Raw genomic sequence first — 25,201 nt, 5'->3', positions numbered from 1 at the left:
CGCGTGTCCGTGAGCGCGGCAGCAGCGCCTGCCGGCATGAGGGGGCGGCTGCCGCTGCAGCACGTGGCCGTGGCCGTGGCGCTCGGCGTGGCCAGCGGGCTCTACATCTACGGGCCGCTCTTCCAGCCGCCCGCGGCCCCACACGGCCCCGCCGCGCCGCCGCCGGACGCCGCGCCTGACAAGAGGCCCTGAGGGAGGCGTGCGGCGCCGTTCCCGGGCACCGCCTCGCAGCCCGGCCCTCGCACGCCCCGTCCTGCGGGGGCAATGGAGCCGCTCGGAGCCGGCGCGACCGTCACCTGCCGGGGCCGTCCCGCCCGAGCCGCCTCCGCAGCCCGGCCCCGCGCTGGAGCCGCCCGCCTGCTGCAGCTGCGTGCCTGCGTCTTTCGTACCAGACTCCGGGACGTCAGTGAATCATGGATGACATGCTAAATGTCTGAAGGGCAGTTTCTCCTCTAAATTTAAATGACATCAGGAAACTTGAAAAAGAAAGCTGCTGCTGTGTCGTTATGCTTCATGGGTTTTGTTGGATTGCCTCTGATCTGATCCTCCAAGTGATAAATACCATTTTTCTCTGCTTCTCATGGTGTCAGTTCTTAATACGTCAGCTCAGTTGGGAAAGCAGTTGTGCACATGGCTGAGAAGGGAACTGCACCCAACATTGGTAGCTTATAATCAGACCGGGCCATATGTACATAAACACACGTACCACATGTGCTTATACGCAGATGTCAGTCCTGACAGAGTGAGGCTACAGTAGATATTGAATACATAAATCTGCCTGGAAAATGGGTTGTCCTTAAGAAGAGCCTCAGTGTGTAGCTCAGGAAGGAAGCATGGCCCTTGGAGTAGGTGTGGATTAGTCTGACAGAATAGAATCTGAGACTTGGGGAAACAAAATCAGTAGATACTTCAATACTTCAGTAAATCTAAAAAGAAACCAAACCCAGGAGATCTTGTGACAAACTTATGCCAGGTTTTTGTTTTAACACAATCTTGTTTGGACAGAATGAGGAAAGAAATGTTTGTGTGTCTATATTTTAAGCCAGGAACAATGTTGTAGGTGGAAGTACTGGTATAGAAGCTGAGATGGGAGGGTAGCAGTAGAAGATGGGCTGGGAGATGCAGTTGAGTGCAGCAATTGCAGTTTGGACATGACATTGCACGGCAGTGGCTTTAAACTGAAAGAGGGCAGGTTTAGATTAGATATTGGGAAGAAATTTTTTACAGTGGGAATGGTGATTCACTGGCACAGGTTGCCCAGAGAAGCTGTGGCTGCCCCATCCCTGGAAGTGTCCAAGGCCAGACTGGATGGGGCTTTGAGCAGCCTGGTCTAATGGAAGGTTGTCTCTGCCGGGGATTGGAACCAGATGGTCTTTAAGGCCCCTTCCAACCCAAACCATTCCCTGATTCTATAAGGAAATGCTACATATTGCCACAAAAGTTCAGTGCCATCACTGAATTACTGCAGTGACTCTGGCAGCTTCCTTTACAGTACCACTAAGTATTGAAAAGGCTATTTTGAAGAGATGTAGCTCAGGTCTAGAAGGCACTTCCTTTGTAAATATAAAGATGGCAGTTGAATTTGAAAAGCCTCAAGAAACAGGGTGTCTGAAGGGATGCAGGTGGAAAGGGTTATTGATGCAACTGAGCTTAAGATTTGCTGAATTCTTGAGACTGCCGCGTTTAAAGCGCTGAGAGTGAAGAGCGTTCTTCCCTCGCGGGGGAAGGCAGGCAGCCAGCAGGCGGCAGGAAGAGCTCATTAAACCACAGTGGTGTGCACTAACCAGGCACGGCGGATTTTCGCTGCAAAACCTGTTTTGCCTCTCATGAATTCTTACCAACCGCGCGAGATCTTTCAGGGAGGTGAGGAGGGAAGGGCTGAGGAGCCAGTCCGGCTAACGCCGCTGAGCGCCGCGCGGTGCTGCCCGAGGGCCGCGCTCAGCCCGCCCAGGTGGCCGCGACGGGGCCGGGACACGCCGGGGCGGTGCCGCCCGGCCCGCCCCCACCTCGGGCTGTACGGGAAGTGATGTTGCCTTGACGGAAAAGACACGGTCGGAGCCCAAAAAAAGGCAGGTGCGGCGTGACGCGGCTGCGGGAGCTCCGGCGGCCGGGAGGCGAGCAGGTAGGGCGGCAGGGAAGGCGAACAGGGCAGCGAGCAGGGACGGCTCGGCTCGGCTGGCAGAGGGCTTGGTCAGAGCCCCGGGACGGTGTTTCGGGCGGGGAACTGCGTGCCGGAGCCCCACGGCTCCGGAACAGCGACCCGGGCTTTGACAAAGGGGCCTCGCTGCGGAGATGAGAGCGAGCTGTCCTTAGCCTCGGCCTTGGGCCGCCCCTCAGGTGCTTCCCCTCACGGCGGCTGCCGGGAGCGCCGCACACAGCCCCGCTCGGGCCTTCCTTCCCGCGCTGCTGCTGCTGCGGGAGCTGCCGCCGCTCTACACCTGCCTTTCTTCTACAGAGGAGAGTGCACTGCACGTCTGGTTTAATTTTTTAAAAAGGCTTTAAAAATGGTCAGTGGTTGTGAGAGCACTATGATAATGTTATATCTGCCTAGCCGGGACTCAGATCTTACGCGTGACTATCAACAGACCTGTTGCTCCTTTCTGAGCACTGTGTGTTTGTGTAAGGGAGGCTTCGTGCTGAGAAGGCCCTTCAGCCTGATTTGTAATGCTTGGGCTGAATTTACACTTTGGTGATCTACACTTGGATCTAAAGAAATCTAAGTCCATTAGAAACACCTTTTGATTTTACTAACTCTGTAAGTAACTAGAGTATGTTAACATATAAGTGGTTTTTTTGATAGTGCTAGCAAAGTATAAAGGACATGCTTAGAACTGTTGAAACCACTCATTTTTTATGTCTTAGACATGTATCAGGATTTTTTGGAGCTTTTTAACTGTATGACTCTTCTAACACTTCCCTCATAGATGGTGCTTAGGAGGCTTTCATCAGGATAACACAAACATGTTTGGAGTTAGTTCTGCAAGGTGGTGTGTTGCTGCACTTACAGGTTTTTCTTTAAAACTCTCCAAAATCTATACTGCCCTTTCTTGGAAACTTAAATCTGACATAGACCTCTCAGCCCTTCTTTCTTGTCACAGACTTTTACTAATTTTGTGATTGTTCCAAGTATTTTCCAGCCAGGGAATAGCATATACTGCAATATGCATTTGAAATGTTGATAGGTAAATGTAGGAACGGTGTTTGTAATGCTAAATGAATGTCTCAAAAGCATGGTTAAAAAGATGGAAAAAAGAACAGCATGTTCCTGTGTTTCTCGTTCAGGGTTCTGATTTTACATCTAGTTAATCTATCTCTTGCGCAAAGGAGTTTGGGAGAGAGGGTGTGCTACAACTTACACTGGTTTAATTTCACAGTTAACAAAATTTCCCATGAGCAACCAGATGTCTAAAACCAGACTGTAAGTTTGTTTTATCACTCTCGATAAACATGGGAACACATTAATTTATCACTCGATTACACATTTCCTTTTCTTTCAAAGAGAAGATGAGATAAAAGAATTCTTAAGTAGCATTTGACATTTACAGAAACAAATATTACATGCAGTAACCCCTGTGCCTTTAAATTTTTGGTCGTGCTGTTCCTGCCCGGGATCTCCCGTGCTGGTAAATGACCAGAGAGGTCTGTCAGTTTCCAGCATAACCCCGCACTTGCAGATCTACACCATCAGTCTGTCACAGTCAACAGAGATGGTTAGAATTTAGTTCAATCTGAAGAAACAGGCAAAATTGGCACTAGAGGTGGAATATAAAGAATGAGAACTCCTTTTCCCTGTTGATATCTCAGCAAGTAATTAAGTTGCATTTATAAATAATTAATCAAATTAATCAAATATTCCCATCTGCATTAAAGCTGCATTATTGTGCTCTGAGCATGTGGTCGATCCTGCAGAGGGTTATTTAGGTACTTATAGGTGAACTTTTCCTGGGCTGGGTGTACACAGTGCTCTGGAACTTGCTTTTGCTCCTGTTGCTTTGTAGACACCACTCAGTGCTGCAGATACAATCTTTGAGTTTACAGCACTGGCTTCAAACATGCCTAAAAAGTTGTTTAAGTACAGCATGGATATATAAATTCTAACCTATAAGACAGCTTTTTTAGCAGAAACACTTTTTTTTTCCATTTATACAATTATATTCCCAATCAGTCTCTCTGGATATAGCATCTGGTTATGAGGTTTCTTTTCCTCATTTCTTTTTTTCTCTTAGTCAGAACTGCATCCCTGTCAGGAGGCAGGACTAACTTGAACCATGTTAAATCAGCTGAGATCACTTAATGATTGAATGATCCTTTTATCTCCAGTGGAGCTTTGTGAATAAGTCCTAGCCCTGACTTTCTTTTCTGGAACACCCTTACATTGTTGTATTTTCATACATAAAGCATCAGAATGTACTTTTGATTTATAGTAATAAGTAGTCTCAGTGCCTGTGTTTTATTTTCCAATCTAATAAGCCTTATGGCATGTAGATTAAAATATGACATATAACAACCAGCATACTTTTTTCCTGTGGTGTTGGTGTGGCTTCAAAGGGCTGGGGATGCTTTGGGGGTGTGTGACACTTTTGCATATCCTGGGTGGTGGAATTCTTTTCACATACTGGCACATTTCAGCACTCTAGAGCTGACCTAACAAGTTCTTCAGTATTTTAGTCTACAGGAGGAAAAAAAAAACAAACAGGCAAATGTCCTTGTTTCTATGGCTCTGAGGATAATATCAAAGTGTAAACCAGAGCAGTGATATTTTCTCGAGTTTGCAAACCCATTTCTCATAGCTGTTTTCTTTCTCTGTGTCTGATGCTTTTACTGATGAGAAATGGGTAAGAATGAAGCATGTCAGAAAAAGGCACTTGTGGAAAACAACATGAAGACTGGTAGTAAGGTAGCAAAGGGGCAGGAAGCAGCAGTGAAGATACAAACTCAGCAGGAGTAGAACTTTTCTAGAAATCTGTGATTTGCAATGGACAAAAGAAATTGGTTAATAATCAGTGTTTTAAAATTAAAAGTTAAGTTTGTGGGCACTTGCATAAAGTATTTTGAAGATAACTGTACACTTCTGCAGTAATTCTTTGTCTAAATGTGATATGTGAATGAAAGGACTGTAAGGAGCATACCTTGCTGAAATATTTTATGTACAAATGGAACACTGGATGGGTACAAGGACACTACTACACAAATCAGGTAGCTGAGCCCAAATAAAGTTTGGAGATTGTGACTGCAGTTTTGCAGCTGTGTACTACTATTGGTTTAAAAGGTGATAACAGGATAAAGGAATAAATAGCAAAGTAGATAAAAACTGACTCTTCAGTAATACTTTCAGGTCAGGAGAGCTCCATGGGTTGAAGAAATGCCTTTTATTAGGGCAGTTTTAGTTGGAAAGGATAGGGTTTCAGGTATGTAAGCTCCTTTCAGGCTTGAATTAGAAACAGCAGAATGTAAAGCAAAATTAAAAACAGTGGATGTACAATTTTTATAATACTTTTATTAAGCTAATGTCATTAGAAGGTGGTGAAGGTTCTCTGGAGAAGTGCTGTTGCCCAAAGTCAGCCCAGTCTCACTCTTAAAGCCTGGCTCATTATTTTCATAACTGTGGGATATTTCATTGGGTTCCCTTATCACCCAAAGACTGTAAGGAAAATGGTTGCTCTGTGAACTGAAAGGAGGAAAACAATTAATTCCAGTAACATCCTTGGGAAAGGGAATATTTGAACTAGACTGAAGGCTGCTAGTGGTGATAAGGACTAATAAAGCATGTGTGGTGGGTAGGGGGGAAAGAAAACTTCATTCATTTTTGTGAATTAAAATGCAAGTTTTCTGGTTTTCTCCTGTCTCCAGCAGTCTTGCTAGTATGGTATTTTATGTTGGTAGTTGCTGAGGGAAATGACCTTTCTCCTGGAGATCCCTGCTGATAATTGTGTGGCTGTCATGGAGCGTGGTGCATTCTGAGCCTTTCAGGGTAGTGCTCAAGGCTCACAGCTGTGGCACTGCTTGTGCTGTGCAATGGTTTCATGCAGGGTTTGCATGAGATGATTTGCTGCTACAGGTCTTGCCAGTGGCTGGTGCTTTCCATGTCTGCTTGGAAACCCAGATAACATTCAGAATGCAGATTATAGCAAAAAAATGGATAATTGGGGTCTTTTTATAGTGGCTTTTTTTTTTTAAATAGTGAAGACTAATCATAATTCCTCCTCCCCCACTTGTTTTGTTTTAACCAAACTTCATGCATGACTGAATGTGACCCAAAATACAGGTATCAGGGCAGTTCTAGCCCTGCTGGTGTTATCCATTTCCAACAGATTTTCTCATGCAGCACTTTCAGATCCTGTACACAACTGCACATGCTCCACTGACTTTCTCCTCTAACTCTGATTCAGCTTGACAGGTAGGTCTTTTCTGTTGGGGCATGAACTGTCTGACTAATACTTAATTTTTCCATATTTTTTCTTGGAATGGTGTCAGGACAGACATCTCTGTACAGAGATGCTGTTAACCAAGTTTGAAGATAGTACTGTCTGATTGTGTTTCTTCTAAATTTCATAGCAAAATTCTCATAATTTTAGATTGGATAAATATAAGCTGGAGTTATTAAATTAAGTTAGAGTTGTTAAAGTAGTAGTTTTTAAAATGTTCTTTATCTGTGAAATGGAAGAGGTGAATATAAATATTTGATAATTTTGTAGAATTGTCAGTTTGGATATAGCCCACAGGGCTGGAGATCCTGCTGTGTGTCAGGAGGAGCTGCAGAGCAGGCTTTGGGAGGCCTGTGAAAAGAGCATGCTGCAAAAGTGGAATCCTGCTTTTTAGTAGGTTTTGAAACAGAAGACAACTCCTCCTCCCCCAAATCTAAACTGCTGATGTGGTGAAACATCACTGGTTTTATTCCATTCACTCTTTAATAATAGATGTGCTTAAATTTAATTTGCTTTTAAAATAGATAGTGTCTTTTAAATCCAACTTGAAAGTAAATGTAAAATTGAATGACTGTCACAGTATGTGCTGCAGCAGGTACAACCTGGGCAGCTGGTGGGTTTCCCTTGCAGAACTGGAAACTCTGCCAGTTTTCAGGGGAAGCACACATCCCACTCTTCCCTTTATCCAGTCTGCCATTTTTCTGCCATTTTTTCACAAAGTGTTCAGGAAGTTCAGATCTTTGTGGTTTCTTCCCTTCTGTAAAGGAGTGTTAAAGCTGATCAGCAGATTCAAATGTTGGGGGAGAAGGCAGAAATAATAGAAATTCAGTGTCTCTGCCCCTCTCTAATGAGCTTTGTTTCCTTAGGAAACCAGGCTAAGAGGCATGTCCTCATTTCAGCTTTGTTTTTTGCATTGCAAATTTGGAGCTTTGTTCCAAGAAGTCCTTATTGCATTCATAATCTCAAGTGTGGTGTGTTGAGCCTTAGGGAATTTTTCTTCAGCCTAGCATCCTGTGGGAGCATGAAGACTGGGAGCAGTAATGTTTTTAGTGATTGGGAGTCACCCAGGGAGTGGAAGGGGGCCAATGGAACTGACAGACCTACTGTGGTAAGGTACTGCAGAATCACCACCTTTCCAAGCCCACCCATTCCTCCTGCACAGCCTGAAGGCAGGCAGATCAACCAGTCAGGTTAGTTAACCTGGGGAGTCACTGAATAAATGGGAATATGAAGGAGCTCTCATGTTAATGGTGTTCATGCTTTAAGAAACGGTAGAAGAAAATGGGCATCACAGGTGTTTAATTTGGTTTCATGTGCTTTATTGCATGGAAGATCAAACAATACACTGCAGCAGCAATATTTTGCTGTAGCTCAGAAGCAGCAGACTTCTCTGTCTGCCACATAGTTCACATAATTAACCTTTCCATTTTTCCTCCTGACAGCAGAGTTAAAGTGCAAAAGGCACTGTTGATAGCTTGTGAGGAGAATGATGAACCACTTGCCCTATTAAGTAGATCAGGAAAGATGTGAACAGGATATCCTTGTGCTGGAAAGAAAACCCAGCTCTGCTGAGATTGGTTTTCAAACAATATGTTGGATCAGGTAGTGCCAAGAATAAACACATATCCATTAAGCTGAAGTGTGTATAAAAATATGACAGAAACTTTCAAAGCTGTATTAATATAGGATTGTAAAACATTGAAAATCCTTTCTTAGGTAACTGTAGTACACATGCTCCTTTAAATGGGCATAGCAGCTTCCTGTAAAGATGCTGTTTTTTAATTAAAAGCTGACTTAGTCATCAACCCTTTAAAGTAGATAAAGATCATTGATCTAAAATGAGGTTTGTAGCTCTTCAGGCTGAAGATAGAGACATCAGATTATTGGTGTGCTTTTACAGCTTCTCACCCAGTGCAGGCCGCTGGTGTGTCCTGCAGTGCTGCTCCAGGTGCTCCCTGCATGCGCTCAGCCTGCACTGCATGGGTCTTACAAAATGTGAACCAACACAGTCTCACAGAAGAACTGTAGCACATCAAATAATTCATCCATCTTTAGGTTAAATGTTCTTTTGAGTACAGGTTATATAATTTGAGTAGTGTGAATGTTGCCAAAATACCATTTCTTTCCTGCATACAAAATGATCACATTTGCTCATTTCACTCAAAACAAATAATGATGTTTATTCATACATTTTTTTATTGCTATTTTAAATAAACCTTGTTTGACCATTTCTTGGTGTTGTACTATCTTGTACAAGGACATGTACAACAGTATTTTTTAACACTATTTTCTTTCTGATATTTCAGAACTGTAATAAGAGAGAATCTGATTCAAATATTAAAGGATTCTTTCCTTCCCCTTTTGATTCAGATCTGGAATAGGCATCTCCACTTTGCCTTGGGACAGACTGCATAATACAAAGTGTTGTAGAGGCAGAGGCTTGCAGTTCTGACAGAATTGACAGATCAATTAGCTTGTTGGGGATAATTTTACTAATCTTTTCTGAGGTCAAATATAACCATATATAAATCTTATTTGGGAAGCAGTCTTTTGATGTTTTTTTGTGATGACGGAGTTCGGTCTAAAGTTTTTTGAAGTGCTGCAAAGGATTCCTGTCTTTAGGCAGTATGATGTTCCATGAAAGCAAAATTGATGCTTTTCATTTGTTGATTCTTTTACTGTTAACTTTTTATTGTTGAAGAGACCCTGGTAATTCTTGGAAGTTAGTTATCTGGAGACTCTCTTGTAGTGGATTATTTTTAAGAGCCTCCTTTTTATGTACAATGCTAGAGATCTTAAATATGCCAATGCTTTATCACATGCAATGCTGAAAGAAAGCTCTGTCACCATTACTAGAAATTGCCTAGATTGGCTTACAGTTGAAAGAACATAATGAAAGTTTTACTCTATAATATTGCTAAATATTTAGCAGTTGTGCCTTTGGGTAGCAGGAAGGCCTGCCTGCCCTACTTTATTTTAATCACTCAAGGGATATTTCATTATTTGGTCCTGGCAAAGTTCAGCTATAACAGTTCTGGTGTGAAAGCTGATTTTGTTAGTGTGGGTTGTCTTTTTTTAAGATTTTTTTTAAAGGATATTGGTGAGAGGAAAGCAAAAGAAAAAAGTCTTTTATATGGAATTTACCTCCTCCTTTCAGTTCTGCCCTGAAGTACTGGCATGCTACTGCAGAGCAGGGGCAGATGACACTGATGTTAGGCACAGCTCTTGGCTTTGGAAGCAGTTCTGTAGCATTATCTGAAATGGGTTGTTACTAGATCCAATTCTCCCAGTCCTCTCTCCAGTGGCAGATGTCTTTATTTCTGCAGGCAGGTAACAACCCAGCATTTTTCTTGCAGAAGAAACATCTGCTACAGGACAGTTTGGACACCTGCAACTTTCCTCAAGGAGTGTGTGAAGGCAAATATTCTGATGCTTATACTGAAGAATGCTCCACACTGTTAACTGTGTTTAACTCCTCACATTTTCTCCTAAATTCCTAGGCCTGTAAAGCATAGATAAGTTTTACAAGTAAACCATAAATTCCATGCATTCAGATCCTCTTGTTCATAAAACTTGTAAAAACATTGGCAATATTGAATAACTGAGTAGGTAGGTATTCCTTTGTAGAGCTGGAGCTTCAAAACTACATTTCACAGTTTCAGTAATTTGGATGCCCTACATAAAGTAAGAAATTGCCCAAGCTCCTACAACCCCCTAGGGCTGGGGTAGCAGTGGGAGGAAGGCTCACCTTGGGCTGCCTGCAGTGGTTCCTGTTCCAGCTGTTGCTGCTTGGTTGGTGTTTGCTTCCTGCCACCACAGCAGGGCTGCCTCAGCTGCCTGTGCAGCACTTGCTGAGAGGCCGCAAACGTGTTTGTTTAAAAACAAAGACTATAAATAACCAAACATTGCTGTCCTCCCAGTTCATAACTCTCCAGTTGGAGATCAACATAACTTCACCCTCACAAAGAAAGCTTTCTTTCAGCTCTTTACCTTTCTGGCAAAGTCTTACTGTTGTGGATAAAAGCCTTGCCTGGTAGGAAGGAAGGAAGGAAGAATTAGTTGGTGTTCCTCACACCAAGCTGGTAAGCGACAAGTTAAACAGCCTCATTTCATCCTGAAATAAAACACTGAAGTCTGGGGGTTATTTATTAATTATTTTCCCATTAAAGATGGCAAACATCTGACTGTATGGAAGAGTTTGAACTCCATTTACATTGAGAGAGATTGAGGTTGAGGTTCCAGACAGTTTGTGCTTAGTGTGTGTAGTTACCCCCCAGGGCTGTTTGCAACATGGCAGGAGAACTGCTGCTTTGTCTGTCAACACTTCTTATCCTGTTCCTCCTTCTGCACTCTGGAGCAGTTACCAGACCTTCTACTGTGCTTGTGGTCTGAATATTTCTTCACAGTTAAGCAAATGTGCTGGTATTGATCAGGGAAGCAAGCAGTTAAAGATGAAAAATGTGCATGTTGCTGAAAATTGAGCACAATTCTGTTTTTTAATTGCATGTGGGAGCAAAAAAGGGCCTTTGCCTCTAAAACTGGTGAAATTTTCAGAAGATTGGATTTAGCCAAGAGTGGATAGAGTTTTAAAAATTACAACCTGTAAGTAAATGTCAAAGAAATGGATTTTAGTTAATGCTGGAAAAATGCTAAGGCAGGGCATGAAAAAGTTTTCCAGCTCTGTATAATACAACTTAGATGTTCACCAGGGCAAGGAAAAAAAATTGCCTTGATTCACATGAAAAGTGTCAAGATAGTTGAGCACTGAAACAAGTGAGAGTTAAGAAGCTTGTGGAGTTGTCTTTGTTACTGGTAGATGAATCCATATGTTAAATATTTGTAGCAGCCTGTCTGCAGCACTTCTTAAATTGTAAGATTGCAGACTAGCTGGAGACACCACCTTAATTTCCTTTCTTTGCTGCCCTTGAAGCAGCTTGAGGAAAGAAACTGAGACAAGAAAGGATTGTGCAAGGACACTTGTCTGCAAATCTCACATCAGCTAAATTTTACACAGGGAGTGCAAAAGTTGCTTTGTCCACAGCTTTCAGTGCTCTCCTGTGAGCATCTCTAGTGTTGGGGTGTCTGAGAGGGGACAGAGGGGACCCCCCCCTCGTGGGGCTGCAGGGGCTGTGAAGGTCCTGTCTCATCCCAGTGCAGGGCTCTCCATGCAGTGAGTGCCTGGTGCAGACACTGGTGCTGGAACTGGGGCAGACCTGTGGATTCTGCCTCTTGTGAACTGACTCACTGAAGAGCTGGTTTACATGTTAAAGCAGTAGCTTTATTTCCTTGAAGTTATTTAAATGTTTAAAATGTCTGCATGTGTCTCTTAGGACTGTGCAGGGACAGGAGCTTGTAGGTTTAGTGTCTGTGTTTCAGAAAGTTTCTGGCAACATCCTCACTCTGATCTCTTCTTGGAGTTTGTTGCCATCAGAAGTGGTTCAGCAGAAAGGACTGGACACAGATGCCTACAAAGCCCAATGGTACAGCTGCCACTGTCCTCCCAAATCCTTTCAGATTCTGCTCCCATGGTCTCTCTGTGTGGTGTCTTTGCCAGTTTTGTAATCAGGAGCTCTTTCTGCTGTCTGTAAAGATGAGAAATAAAAGCAGTTTGGGGAACTTTGGTGCTTGCTGTATTTCAATACAGTAAACTACTGTGTTTGCTGTATTTTATTTTTTGGGTATACTTAAAAAAAGTTGTGCTCCCACATTGCAACTTCCTAAGACAAGGAGGAGGGTCAGTGGTTTATGCAAGGTTTGAGGTGTATTACCTGGTTGAGGGAGATCTAGTTAGCTACTTTGCTCACTTTTAAAAGGGGGAAAAGAGATCACTTGATCGGTCAGCAAGACCACATGACAAGCAGCTGAATGTAATTAGGTGGGGAGAGTGCTTGTGTGGGGCTGGCAGCTTCCCATGCCCTGTGAATGTTAGAGCTGTTAGTCTGAACTACACTATTTTGGTTTTATTTCTTTCTCTGCTGATGCTTCCTGTAGATGAGAAATGGATCTTTTTGCATGACTATGGTATTGAAGAGATCTGACCTGTGTCAGGAAACTTGTCAGTGAAGCACATTTGGAAAACTACAGATCCATTCAGCTGTTGAACATAGGTATGTAAACACTTTCTCTTTTCTGTTTATTTTCAGAAGATTTATTACATTGTTTTCCTTGAGCTTACTGTGCCAGCTGCTCTGTTCAGAGTTTTGAAACACTGTTGCTGCACTTTAACAAGCTGCCTGGAATATTCTGACTTTGAGAGTTCAGCATTGCTGCATCCTCCTGTTCTAGAGGGAAATGTAAAGCTGGGGAGTACACTTGGTTTATGTAACACAGGCTTTGGGGTTAAATGACAAAACTGCAGCTCTTTTGTGTTTATTTAGTCTTTGGTTTTCATAAATAAATCAGACTTAAATACAAACCAGGGTAAGTTTATTAAGAAAATAAATAAAATTACTGCAGTGAGCAATGTCTGGATCCAGGAGCCATAAGATGCCTGTTCTGGTCCCAAATCATCAGCCTACATTGTCCTCTGTGGCAAACTTGTTCTGCAGGGAAGGTACAATTAGACCCCTGATAGTAGAGTGTGCTGTGCAAAAAGCATTTAAAATACTGAACAGACTAACACAGTATTTTCAAATGTTGCAGTGCTTGAACTTTTTCCCCCTCTATTTCTTCCTGTGTTCCTATTAGCATTTAAAGATAAATTATGCTGAATAAAACAGTCCTTTAGAATGGCAGGGTTTTTAACTGCATTGTGCACCAACATGTTTGTTATCAGGATGATAAAAGGGATGAACATAGTGTGTTGCACAGGTTGTTATTTTTAATTACAAAAAAAAAATGACTAGCAAGGAACCATGAGGGTTCATCTAGTTCACATTCCTTGTTCAATCATATAGTAACGACTTGAGTCTTAAAATTAATTCTGATAAAAGCAATAGGAAGGTGGGCTGTTATTACTGTGTTTTGGATCTCCTTTGGAAGAAACTCAGAGTATATGTACCCACCTGACTAAATCATGCCATGCCACCCCAAGCATGATTTTGTAATCAAGCATCCTTTCTAGCCTTGTGTTTACCAGCATTTTCCTAGTCATGAACCAAAACTGCAGTTTTTATAGACTGCAAATAACCAAGGAGGAGTTGTTCAGAGAACAGAACAGTATTCTTCTCCACATCTCTGGAGGTCACAAGGCTTTCCCAGGGTTTTATTTGATGTCTAGCACAGAATGTCTTAAGATGACTTTTCTCCTCCAGATCATCAACAGCTGACTTATGTTTGTAACAGAAGTGAGAAATTAATAAATGTAGTTCAATAAACATATTTTCTTACTGTTTCCTTATAGTCATCCCCAGTGTATGAAAAGTTTATATAAAATAAATGGGGAAAAGGATTTTGTAAACATTGATGCTTGGCTTACTGTTTTTGTTTTTCCTGTGCTGTTTGGATGGCTTGGTTGTTGTAGCTGCTTCACTGTAATTTACTGTTACATAATACTTTCATTTATTGCATTACATGTGCATTTTGAATGTGTTACAGAAACTATTTCTAGCACATTTTAGTGCAGTGATTTCTAATAGCCTAAGTTATTTGAGGATTAAATTTTGATAATGCTGGAATTTTTTTACAGTGCAAAACAATATGCTAGCATTTGGTGCTGCTACCCTTTCCTTCACCACAGTCTTCCTGGATTTCAGTGTATTTGCATGTTTCCAATGTGTCTTTCATTTCTAACAGTCTTAAACAAAATAGCCTTAGTAATTAAGCCTGGTAAAGACAAACTGGGAATCTAATTCAGCTGGGCTTCATTTATCATGTCACTAATAATGGCATTAAAGAGAAATAGTAACATTTTTCCTGAAGAAAAAAAGTTAAAAAAGGCGAACAAAAATTCTGAAACTATAGAAAACTTAGAATGTCCTCAAAAAATCTTAAAACTAGTTAATGGAAAAAGATCTGGAAGTATCTTAGTAGAAGGAGAAAAATAAGCTCTAGACAATGGGAAGGAGAAAAAGGAGTAACTTTTATTTGGTCTTCTAAAATGTTTTACTTCATAACTAAGAAACACTATAGTTCCTGCTTCTGAATTTATTTAAACACTGTGACATAGGGATAATTGTGATGCAACTGTTGTTATAAGGAGAAAAACTGGGATCTTGGTGAGGCAGTTCTCTGGGAGTGAGTGGGTTGGTTAGCACAGCTCCACCATAGGCACTGCAGCTGTGCTGATTAGTGCTGAGATTTTCTTTTTTCACAAACTTAATTTATTTTTACTGAAATCTCATTATTGGATTCTTAGTTTCTTCTGTAGTAAATCACATGCGCTGATTTAAAATCAAACCAAATGCTGCAAGCCAAAGCCAGTCTTTTAGCAGAAGATGAAACACTAGCACCTACTTTAATGAGACTTTTCATATAGAAATTCTTGTGGGACAGAACCATTACATACACCCATTTTTCTTGTGACTTGTGCTCAGAAGGGCGCGGCTGAATAAATTCTTGCCTATTACTTGCCCTTTATATTCCATTCTTCATTTCAGAGGTTTTGATGCCTTTCTCAGTTATGGTGTAGAATTGTTCTGTGAAGTTGGTTTGGCAGTTTGTGTGAGATTTTTGAGTTCCTCACAAGCACACAACATTTCTATTTGGTGTCTCACCAAGCCAGCACAGTCTGTATGCACTGTGGTGTGATAACTGCATACACATTTCTCTGATAGAGTTTTTGACAGGAAACTTGCACTGCTTGGATCAATTAGAGCATTCTGACTGGCAATTTATTTTCATGGAAAAGCTTTGTGTATTTTTTCTGGAACTTAGGTTACAGAGGTTCTGTAACCTAAGTTCTGTAAGCTCACTGCTGCCTAAGCCATTTATTAGCTATAAACAGAACCATTCTGAATTTTAATTGAAGACTTCTAAGGGTAGAGGTAGGGAATTGCCTGTTACTGTAGGTCAGCTCAAGTGAAACTTGAGGATGCTTTGTGTGCCTGAAATGTTATGAAAGAATTATTTAGGAAGGCACCTACAGCATGAAAAGCAACCTGCCAGGTTTCAGGCGAGGCTTTACTCTACAGCCATCTTGGGCCCCTCCCTCCATCTGGGAATAACATAAGGAAAGGTATGGGCAAACTCTGTGCAGACCTGTGCTGCTTTTTGATTTCTTTGCTCATATATTCCTCTATAACATCAATTAGTGTAAGGAATTCGGGTTTGCTGTGCTGTTTGTCTCAGGAACCTGTGCTGTATATCAGGATTTAACTATAATTCATGCTGTATTATAGGATTCTGATCTGAGCAGTGAGATAAATATTGTTGGCAACTCAGGTTGAAAAACAGCAGGCTTTTTGAATGGAAGCTTTGTGTTGAGCAGATCAGGCTGCTAATCAGTGCTTCTTTTGAATTATGCCTTCCCTGAGGCTCTAGAAAGCTGTGCTAGGACAGGAATTGAAGCCAGCATTTTGCCAAAGCACTGTCTGAGTAGTTTGGCAGACAGCAGGGCCTCAGGAGAGGGCTTGGGCAGTGGTAATTTGTGCTGCAGTTCCAGAGCTGTTCAAGGGAGGATAGGGTGGAAGTAGGGGCTTGGCTTTCAATTCCTGAAAGAAAAGCCCACTCAAACACTGTAGTTTCAGCTTTGCTTTACTTTGAGTGATACTTTTGAGCCACAAGCACGCTCCAAAGTGGCTGTGTCTTGCTGTCACACGAAGATTTCTGTGAAGATTTGTGCTTTGCTGTTAGTGACTTCCTCAAGAGAACAGGTTGTGGCCTATTGAATGCAGCCTATTTCAGTGGTTTTTTATTATGTAATGGGCATGTTAAGTGATGACCAGTGTATTCTCAGCAAGTTATTTCTAAGCTTTTCATAGCATTTATGAGACATGGAAGCATCACATACACTCACTATCTCCAAACATGTTTACTGAACAAGTCCTGCTCAGTACTGGCTGAAAAATCTCTTTCTCAGACTGTAGCTATTACAGACTCTGAAATTAAAGGCTCAGTTTCTTTTTGAGATCTCTTAGGAGCTGCCACCCACCTGTCAAACTCTTTGAAGTGTCTTGCTGCCAGCCTGCAGCTCTCACTGGCTCCCCATGGCAGCATGACCTCAGGTAGGTCCAGTGAGCTCTGCACCTGCAAGGAGGATTCTGTCAAGATTTTCTGATCTTTAAAAGATTGGGAGAAGTGAATGCTAGCTGTGAGCCTCAGTTTTATCAATCTAGATCTATCCTTCCATCTCTGTCCTTCCTTGCTTAGCATCTCTGACTGTCCTGTGATGCTGGATTTGAGGAGTAGAAGAATAACCTTTTCTAGTTGCTGGATGGGGTTTTAACTGACAGTTTCCTATACTTTCCCTCAGATAACCATGAACTTATTTTGTCCTTTTTGTTACATTAATTTAAGAAATCCCACTGATTAAATATTTTCACCAGTAACTTCTTATTCCTAATGTTGTGCCTGATATTCTTGGATAATAGAGTTTTCCATCTCACTAGAAATGGATATGGCTGAGTTGTTCAGTCAGTAACTTTGATAACCAGTGAATGTTCTGGGGAGCAGGATGTTTTCACTGGTTACTGGATGAATGATGACATTAGTTCTCTTCCAAAAGGCCATGATGCCTTGTGATTAGCTGTTTTAGAAAACTTCTGATGGACTTAAAATTTTTGGATATTTCAATGGCACCTAAATAATGAGAAAGCATCTAACTTGCTAAGAAATAACTAGAAGAACAACATGTTAGAGATTCTCTATACTGTGACCCCTGTTAGTTTAGATCTCAATAGAGATCCAAGGAATGGCAGTGGCTGCTGAAGATAAGGTTGTCGAATCTTCCAATTAGCAACCAGATTAGCAAGGAAAAGCGTTTACTTCCTGTGAAAAACAAAACCCCATGTATTTCCCAGTCCAAAGGATGAAGAGGTGGATTAAATTCTGCACTGCAGTTCTTCCTGCCTCACCCTTTTGTGTGCTTTCCCACATCATATTAGATGAATGATGTAATTTTATAGTCCCATTTGTATCATATTTGTGTGGTCTTCACTTTTATCTAACAATGATTAGGAAGTATCTTCAGGTGTCTGGTAGCTGAGCTTCTCCATTGACTTCTAATTGTCCTCATCAGAGTAATTTATTTTGCCAGATTATTCCTCTCTAATGCAGGATGTATCTGGTATCCTTCATAAGCTTGGCAGTGTAACCTCTTGGAGAATTATTTTCTGTATTCCAGGTTATCTGGCCTATGAAACAAAGTAGAACATAGCTGAGAACTTACCTGTTCCAAAAGAGAACTATATCTATGTATATATAGGGTTTTTAAAAGAAGCTGCAAATATTTTCCTTTGGCCATTTACAGTGTGTGCTTTAATGGACTTAAACAAAGAACCTGGCCTGACTGACATGTATTGCAGTCTACTGAATCACCCATACAGGCAGAGCACAACTTACACTTTCTTTACCATGAATACCTGCATGTGTTTTCTTTGAGATGCCATTTCATTAATATTCTACATGCATGTATGAAACTGCTTCCTTTTCCAGCTTTTAGATTTTTAGCTTTCTTTTTTTTAATTATTATTATTCCTCTTATTCTGCATTTTAATTGTTTATCTGCTGGAGATCTTTATCTCCTGGAAAACCAAACCATTCTTTCAAGAAAAATGCAATTCTTACTATCCTGTGTGTTCTTATTCTCTTCTCCTTTACCCTTTGGTGGTTATTTCTGTGGGCAGAAATAGAAGTGTGCTCTCTTTTCTTGCCCTTCTGAATTTGAAAGCGCTGCTGAATCAGTGGGTGGTCAGAGTCGTGGATATTTCCCACCTGTGAATATGGCCAACTTTGTGGGTGAGACCCTTGTGGCCCCTGTTTGTCAGAAACAGTTGGAAAATGTGTGTATCTGTGTAAGACTGTCCTTCATAATTCCTTGATTCCGTGAAGAGTAGGTACAGTGCAGTGATGTATTCCAGATGTTAAGGTTGGACTGTGAGGAAGGAGGTGAGTCCCAAAGTGGTCAGAATTGTCACATTAGGGAGGTGCTGAGCATTGCTCTGAATTTCCTGTTTAGAAGCTAGTGAAAAAGCATGGAAGCACACTTGGAAGCCAGTGTGGCTTAATGCATGTATTAGAGGAAGAGGGGAATGGTTGAGGATGGAGTAAGTAGTGTGGAACTGCTTAAAAGAAATTAAAAATGCTTGCTTTACTTTCCCCAGTTACTCTGGAGTTGATTCGCTTTATACAGATGTTTCAAAGCAGCTTCTGATGAGAGTGCAAAGAGGTAACTTGTGAGGCAAAAGCTCTTGTTCCCAGGAGAGGGACAGATCAACTCTTTTCATCACATAGCATTGCAAATCTTCCTTTATCCACAGTATTTCCTTACCATGGAGCATGAACATGTTAGGAAGTGATGAGGGAACAGAGATGGTGCTGTGCTTTTTTGCACAGAAATTGAAGCTGCACAAAGTTCCTCCTGTATGGGGAGTGTAGAATAACCAACTGCAACATTCCTGCCTTTATTATTTGTTTTTTTCCAGTTTCATGCTGCTTTTCATTCATTTGTGTAACTGAGATAACCTTTGAAATCCAGCTGCCTGATTGTTGGTGTGGTGATGCTGAAATGCAAATGCAATTGCAAAACTAACGTTGTTTCATTTCCTGGCTTCTCCATTCCTAGTGTCTCCTGGTTTTCTGGAAATGTAGTCCAGAAGCTGCTGTTTCCTTGCCTGGCCTGTTGTGCAAGGTTCTCACCACATCAGACCTGCTGCTCCACTTTTCTGGGTGGGATTATAATTTTCTGTATCTCCTGTAGTAACTCATTCTCACTGTGCTTTGTGTGCCCATCAGTTTGTGCTTTCAAAATGTTGCAGTGTTGCTGAAAAATGGTTCTAGAGAACCTTCAGCTGAGTAAAAGTGAGATCAGTGTTTGGAGGCTAAAACTTCCCAGCCTGTGTTCTTGTACCTAGTTTTACAGGTTCTTATGTATTTTGAGCACCCTTAAAATTATTTAGATCTTTCCAAGAAAGAGGCACTCCTTGGACAGCGATCCTGCAATTCCTTAGAATTCATCTACAGTTGAAACTAAAAACACTGTAACAGGAAAATGTCAGGTAAAGCAATTGAAAGTAACCAAGGATTTTTTTTTTCATGTTGTTTGTTACAGAAAAGCCCCAGAAGTCATGGAAAGTGTCATTTTGACCAAAACTAAAGTAAGCCAGGTCATACATTTTCCTAAGAAAAACAATACTGCAGCTCAGAACATTTTGGTGAAGTGCATATTCATTAATTCTCTTCCCCTAGCACAGCAGGTACTTGAGTTTTTGAACAATTGTTGCCATGATGTGCTTACATTCCATTTGTATGGATCTGGCAGGTTTTAACAAAGCACATCTAACCAAGTGCTGACTAAGCAGGAACATTATTGAAGAGTCTGTCCCCTGTTTGGACAGAGCTGGCTGGTGTCTGACTGAGCAGTTCTTCCAGCACTCAGGTGCTGCTGGAGCCCAGAGCAGGGTGAGGCTGAGCAGGAATGTGGTTATGGCCTCGCTGCACTGTGGTGGCAGGGACTACTGACTTACTCCTCTGCACTCTGCATCACTTTCTCAGTTTTTCTGCTGGAACAGATGGAGTGATACATGAAATGCTCTCAAAGTCTAATTTTGTGTAGTGCCTTGGTGAAAAAAAAAATTGTATGAATTGATGTGCACTTGCAGATTCATCAAATCTGTACAAATCTCACTGAGAGACCTGTAGTGTCTTCTTTTTCTGTTTTTGGGGGATTTTGGTTTCATTTTTCCCCAATGTCCATGTCAACTCTAATCCCCAGCATGGAGCCTCAACAGAAAGGAAACAGTTTATATGAAAGACTGCTGTATTCTCAAACCAGAGGTAAAGAATGTAAAGCTAAAACTGAGCAGGTGTGATCCATATACTCCATCATTATTGCATTTTTGAATGAAAACCCCTGCTGGGAACAATGCAATTGTTTAAAGATGTGTGGGTGATTTTGCAGCAACTTTAGATCGGTTCCAAGGCAGGTCTTGCACAAATCTCTTTTGAAATGCTGTTTGCCTCTAGGAATAAAAGGGACATGTGAGCTGTGTAATTGCTTGCCAGCCATGCAGTGAGGCAGCACCCTCCTAGACACAGACACGGGCACACCTCTTTATCTCTGAGCACCCATCAACGTGGATGCAAACAGCTGACACGTAAGCCTCTTGGCTGTGTGCTGAAGAGGTGGTGCTGGAAAAGTACTCCTGCTGGAAGTACTATCTCCAGTGTGCCCTAACTATTCCTTTTGCAGAGTTTGGGGTAAGTGGTATGCCTTACTTTAAACTGATGTGCTTGAGGATTGTCTGATTAGAGGCATGTTCAGATTTCCTGAATTTTACACTGTGTATGTATGCATGTTTTTATTTGCAGATCAATGCTTCTGGTTTGGTTTTTTTTTTTTATTTGCTTGTTTCTATGTATTCACCTCTTTTGCCTTCTTCCTTTTTCCTTCTTTCCATCAGCTCAGTAGCAGCACAAGAGTTGCATGTTTTGTTTAAGGCCAGTTCAGGAGGCATATTTGCATATTCCCTATTCCCATACTGCACGGGGGAAATCCTGCACGCCAAGCCAATTTCCTTAATTTATACAGCAGCAAATCTGCCATAGTCTGGAATATTTTATCACACAATAGTGCTGTCGTATCTGTGTCCCAGAGGCAAAAAGATGAAACTATTAACACTGATGTCTGTCATGTGAAAGTATCTCAGATTAGGAAATGCAGGGAACAAGAAGAGCGCTTGATTTGGAGAGAATCCCTTCTTGATAAGGTCTGATGTGTGTGTGTGTGTGTGTGTGTGGAGGCTCCAGAGCAGCAGCTGTACAGGCACAGCTGAAATGCTGGCTGTGGGGGTTCCTGTCAGCCATGGAAAAGGCCAGTGGAGCTTTTCCAGCACTTGTTCATAGCTCTTGTCCCTCTGCATACCAGGCAAAGTGTAAAGCCAGAGCTGAATGGGATTTCAGGAGGGATTTACAACAGGCAAAACTGTGGAGGGCTTGATGTAGAGCTTAAAACTCTGTCCATTGGTGATTTTTTTTTTTTTTAACCAAGGAGTTCATACTCTTAGAAGCAAGATATGGGAACAATTTTGTTTTGGTGACCTAGTGAATTCTAATTGTATCATGAGTTTTTTTCAGAATCTTCCTTTTTTACCTCCTACTCTCCTGTTATATGAGGTATGGAAAAGTGGAAGGAAAGACTGGAAAGTGTGAAGTAATAAAGCCTAATTTTAAAAAAAGCAAAATTGGAAGGAAAAAATGGGGTGGGTTTTAGTAAGAGGGCTGCAATTTTTAAAAGCTTCACAGCAGTTTTTGCTGTGAATATACTTTACAGTGAATCTATTCTTATTTCTGTTATGTGAAACTGAATGCGTCTGGACACTAGGACTGCAGGTCTCGGAAGTGGAGGGTGGAGATCACTTTTTAAATATTTGTACAGGGAGGAGGACAAGGCTTGAAACTGCTATGAAAATAGCTCTTTACATGTCTCCGAGGATAGGTTAACTCTGCAGGGTTTCACAAGAACCACTCCCTGGAGATATTTGAATAATAGATTGACTTTGTGGGGTGCAGTGAGAGGTGTGTGCATTTCAAAACCAGAAGAGAAAATTTCCTTCTCTAGCAAATCTTTTAGAAGACATTTTTAGAACCCTTCCTGTGAAGGGTTCCTCACCCTCTGTCAGTCCTTTGGAAGTTGTATTTTGTACCAAGCACAGGGAGAACTGAGTGGGCCAAATGATGAGTGTTTGTCCTGACAGACACTTTACAGATCAGATATGACACTAGGAATACCTTTTTTTGCCTAATCTTGACCTTTCTGTTTTGGCCAGAGCTTTCACACAGCCCTGTCCAGTGGAAGGTGCAGCTGAAGTGTAACAGTTCCCTACAGCTCTGAGGCAGAGCTGCAGTGCCCTTCCTTCCTCTGTGTGGTCTTGCTGAGGGTAAATCAGCAGTGATCAGCTGCACTGTCATTGGTACTTGTTAATAAAAGTATATATACACCTATAGCCACCCAACAGAAAACCTCTGTGCAGGGGGCATAGCACAGTAAGAGGCATGAAGCAAGCTTGTCTTTGTGTAATATACTGGCCCTAAGATTTACATCCAAGTTTTTAAAAGCAACAATCAATTTAGGGATCTTGAGAGTGAAAGAACATGTGCTTGAGTAGAGGATGAGCTTACACAGCTCTTAGCCCTTTGAGAACATGAGGACAAAGGAAACACCATGTGTGAGATGGAAGTCTAAATAAAATGCAGTCTTTAAAAAAATCCATCTCTGTTTTTTAAAATACTTTTCCTTTTCTTCTGATACATTTCAATGAAAAGACTTTAGTAGAGCTACAAGAGAGGTGATCTGGTTTTACTTTTTTTTCCTTTGCCAGCAGGGGAGAGGATTTAAAAAATGAAACAAGCCCAACAAAATTATTTTTGCTGATACATGTGAGTGTGTCTGATGGATCAGAGTTCTTAATTTCTTCTGAAAATGTTCTTTGTCAGTGTTTGGGCTGCCTGTTCAATTCGTTTACTTGAATATGCTGCTCCTTCAGACCTGTGTGGTGGATGCAGTCCTGCAATTGTGGTGCATTTATGTAAAAAGCTCACTGATAATTTTTGCTGCAGAGCTCTCCATTTCAGCCTTCTACTCTATTGCAAAACTTTGGTTAAAACACAGCAGTAGGATGTGAATTAGCCAGCTGTGGCCTAGTGGTGAGTGTGAACTCTGTCACCTAAACTCCCTTCCTGCAAGCTTTTACTGGCATTGATGGCATAATGTGAAATACACATTAGCTGGGAAAGGGAGACTTCAGTGCTTTTCAAAAATGCTTTTCAAAAATGGAAAAAAGTGTCAGCTGCTTTCCACTGACTCTTCAGCTGGAGAATATCTGGGGTAAATCTGACCAGTCTCTGCTTTTCAGTAAGCTGCTTATGGCCACATCAAGCAGTCACAGCTCTGACTTGTAACCAAGAGCGGCACCATTATGAAGGTGTGAAGCTTTAAGATGGTTATGGTTTCAGCTGAATGGTGATGATTGACACCCACATGCTGGAGACACAGTTTGTTCCAGACCTCAAGCTGTGAGTTGATATTCAAGAAATTAATTGGTGTTTTGTCATTGATGTAAACTACTGCAGTGTTTGGCTTGAAATTAATATCTTTATCTAGTTCAAGCTACAAGTAGTTCCAAAAATATTTACAGTTGAAACAGCAGATATTACTCTTTCAAAATTTTATTTCATCATCTATTTTTTTTGTATTTTTGGCATCTTTTTCTGTCCTTCATAAGAGGCAATTTTATGCTGGTTTTCTGTTGCTTTTAGAGTGGTTATTTTAGGCTTATCTTTTCATGTTCATGTCTTTGAACACAGCACAAGGCAGCTCTCTACTGTTTGTTTTGGGGGAGGGAGGCTCAGTAGCTACTCAACAGGAAAGTGCCAGTGCACTTACATCAGCTTTTCTAGTACACGTGAAATTTGCCAGTGATTTTTGTTACACATTTTAGTTGTTCCTGCACTTAGATCAGACTATAGAGAATATGGTTATTTTTAAAAAGGCAGAAAAAAAGAGAGAAATTTCTTAAATGTGTAATGAGCCATGGAAAAAAATGTGTGTGTTTGTTTAATGTCAATTCAGGATCAAGATTTAGTTTGAATGGCTAGCTAGCATCACAACACAAACTTTAAAAATTGAAAATTCTTCTTCAAAACCAAAACCTCAAGAAGAAAGTCTTATTCAAGACTAAAAAATAGCTATTAATAGAAAATTACTTTTAAGTTTTGTTTAAATATAGTGGACAGTCCAGGAAAAAATTCTTTTTTTTCATATGTTACTAATGCCATAGTGAGTATGAGAATTGCATTGCTAATACAATTAAGTAGTTTTTGCCAGCTTCCAGGAGGATTAAAAACAGTTCTGCAGTTTCTGTTCCAGATACCTTGAATTGTTTGACCTTGATTTTCAGTCTTGCCTGAAGAAGTCAGAATTGTGTTGCCTTCCCTTTCCAGTAAGAGGAATGTAATAAAACTAAAAATGCACTTTTTTTCAGTCACAGCTGCATTTGATATTGGCAATTTGTGCAATTGAGAGTTTAAAGTGAAGGTGGTATAAAGGAGCACAGAACTGACCCCACCACTTGCTGTTTTGTAGTGCAGGGAGTGATTTGTGTTTCAAACATTTGTCAGAAGTCCTGGCAGAGCTCTGCACTAACTGTTCCTTTGTGCTTTGCTTTTCAAGGTGCCGCCTGAATTCTCACTATGTCTGATGGGGACTACGATTACCTCATAAAATTCCTAGCACTTGGTGATTCTGGAGTAGGAAAGACCAGCCTTCTTTACCAATATACAGATGGCAAATTTAATTCCAAATTCATCACAACGGTCGGCATTGACTTTCGGGAAAAGAGAGTGGTGAGTTTGTATGAAATGTGCTACTCGGAAATGGTGTCTGTCCGTGTGTAGGCCTGCAATCAGTGTTATTGTGTGCTTCATTCTGGGACAGGAAAGCCTCATCTGACCTGGCTGTTTTTGTCATTGCTGTGTACAGACTCATTTCCCAGAAGTTAAAGAGCTGACTTTAAGAAAGCATTTCTTTCTGCTCAGCAGATGTTGATGAGTGTGTCACCTCTGTGACTAGTGCACACAGGACCTGGAGTAGCACTTTTACTGTTGAACTCCTTTCACAAGGAAGGACTGAACTGTAGTAAAATGTTTTTGCTGGGTATGAACTGAAATGGCTACTGAACAAA

At 41.3% G+C, this 25,201-nt stretch overlaps 1 protein-coding gene across 4 annotated transcripts in view; it reads left to right on the top strand.

Annotated features, from left to right (window-relative positions):
• Window positions 1–25,201, top strand: part of RAB27A (RAB27A, member RAS oncogene family) — a 32,226-nt gene that overhangs the window by 91 nt on the left and 6,934 nt on the right. Inside the window, exons 1-4 of one of the 4 annotated variants that reach the window (XM_054273060.1) lie at window positions 2,019–2,122; window positions 12,417–12,532; window positions 20,487–20,720; window positions 24,691–24,863. In XM_054273060.1, the coding sequence (XP_054129035.1) occupies window positions 24,711–24,863 (153 nt within the window). In that variant the 5' untranslated portion in view covers window positions 2,019–2,122; window positions 12,417–12,532; window positions 20,487–20,720; window positions 24,691–24,710. Of the gene's footprint in view, window positions 1–2,018; window positions 2,123–12,416; window positions 12,533–20,486; window positions 20,721–24,690; window positions 24,864–25,201 lie in introns of those variants that run through there. The other 3 variants (XM_054273059.1, XM_054273062.1, XM_054273063.1) reach the window with 3 other exon arrangements.

This window comes from Melozone crissalis, unplaced genomic scaffold (genome assembly GCF_028551555.1).
Source record: "Melozone crissalis strain CALT ecotype California unplaced genomic scaffold, PUWL_Pcris_2 ptg000014l_1, whole genome shotgun sequence".
Classification (NCBI taxonomy): domain Eukaryota; kingdom Metazoa; phylum Chordata; class Aves; order Passeriformes; family Passerellidae; genus Melozone; species Melozone crissalis.
The sequence above is the reverse complement of the archived record's forward strand: the minus strand, read 5'-3'. Positions and strand labels throughout refer to the sequence as shown.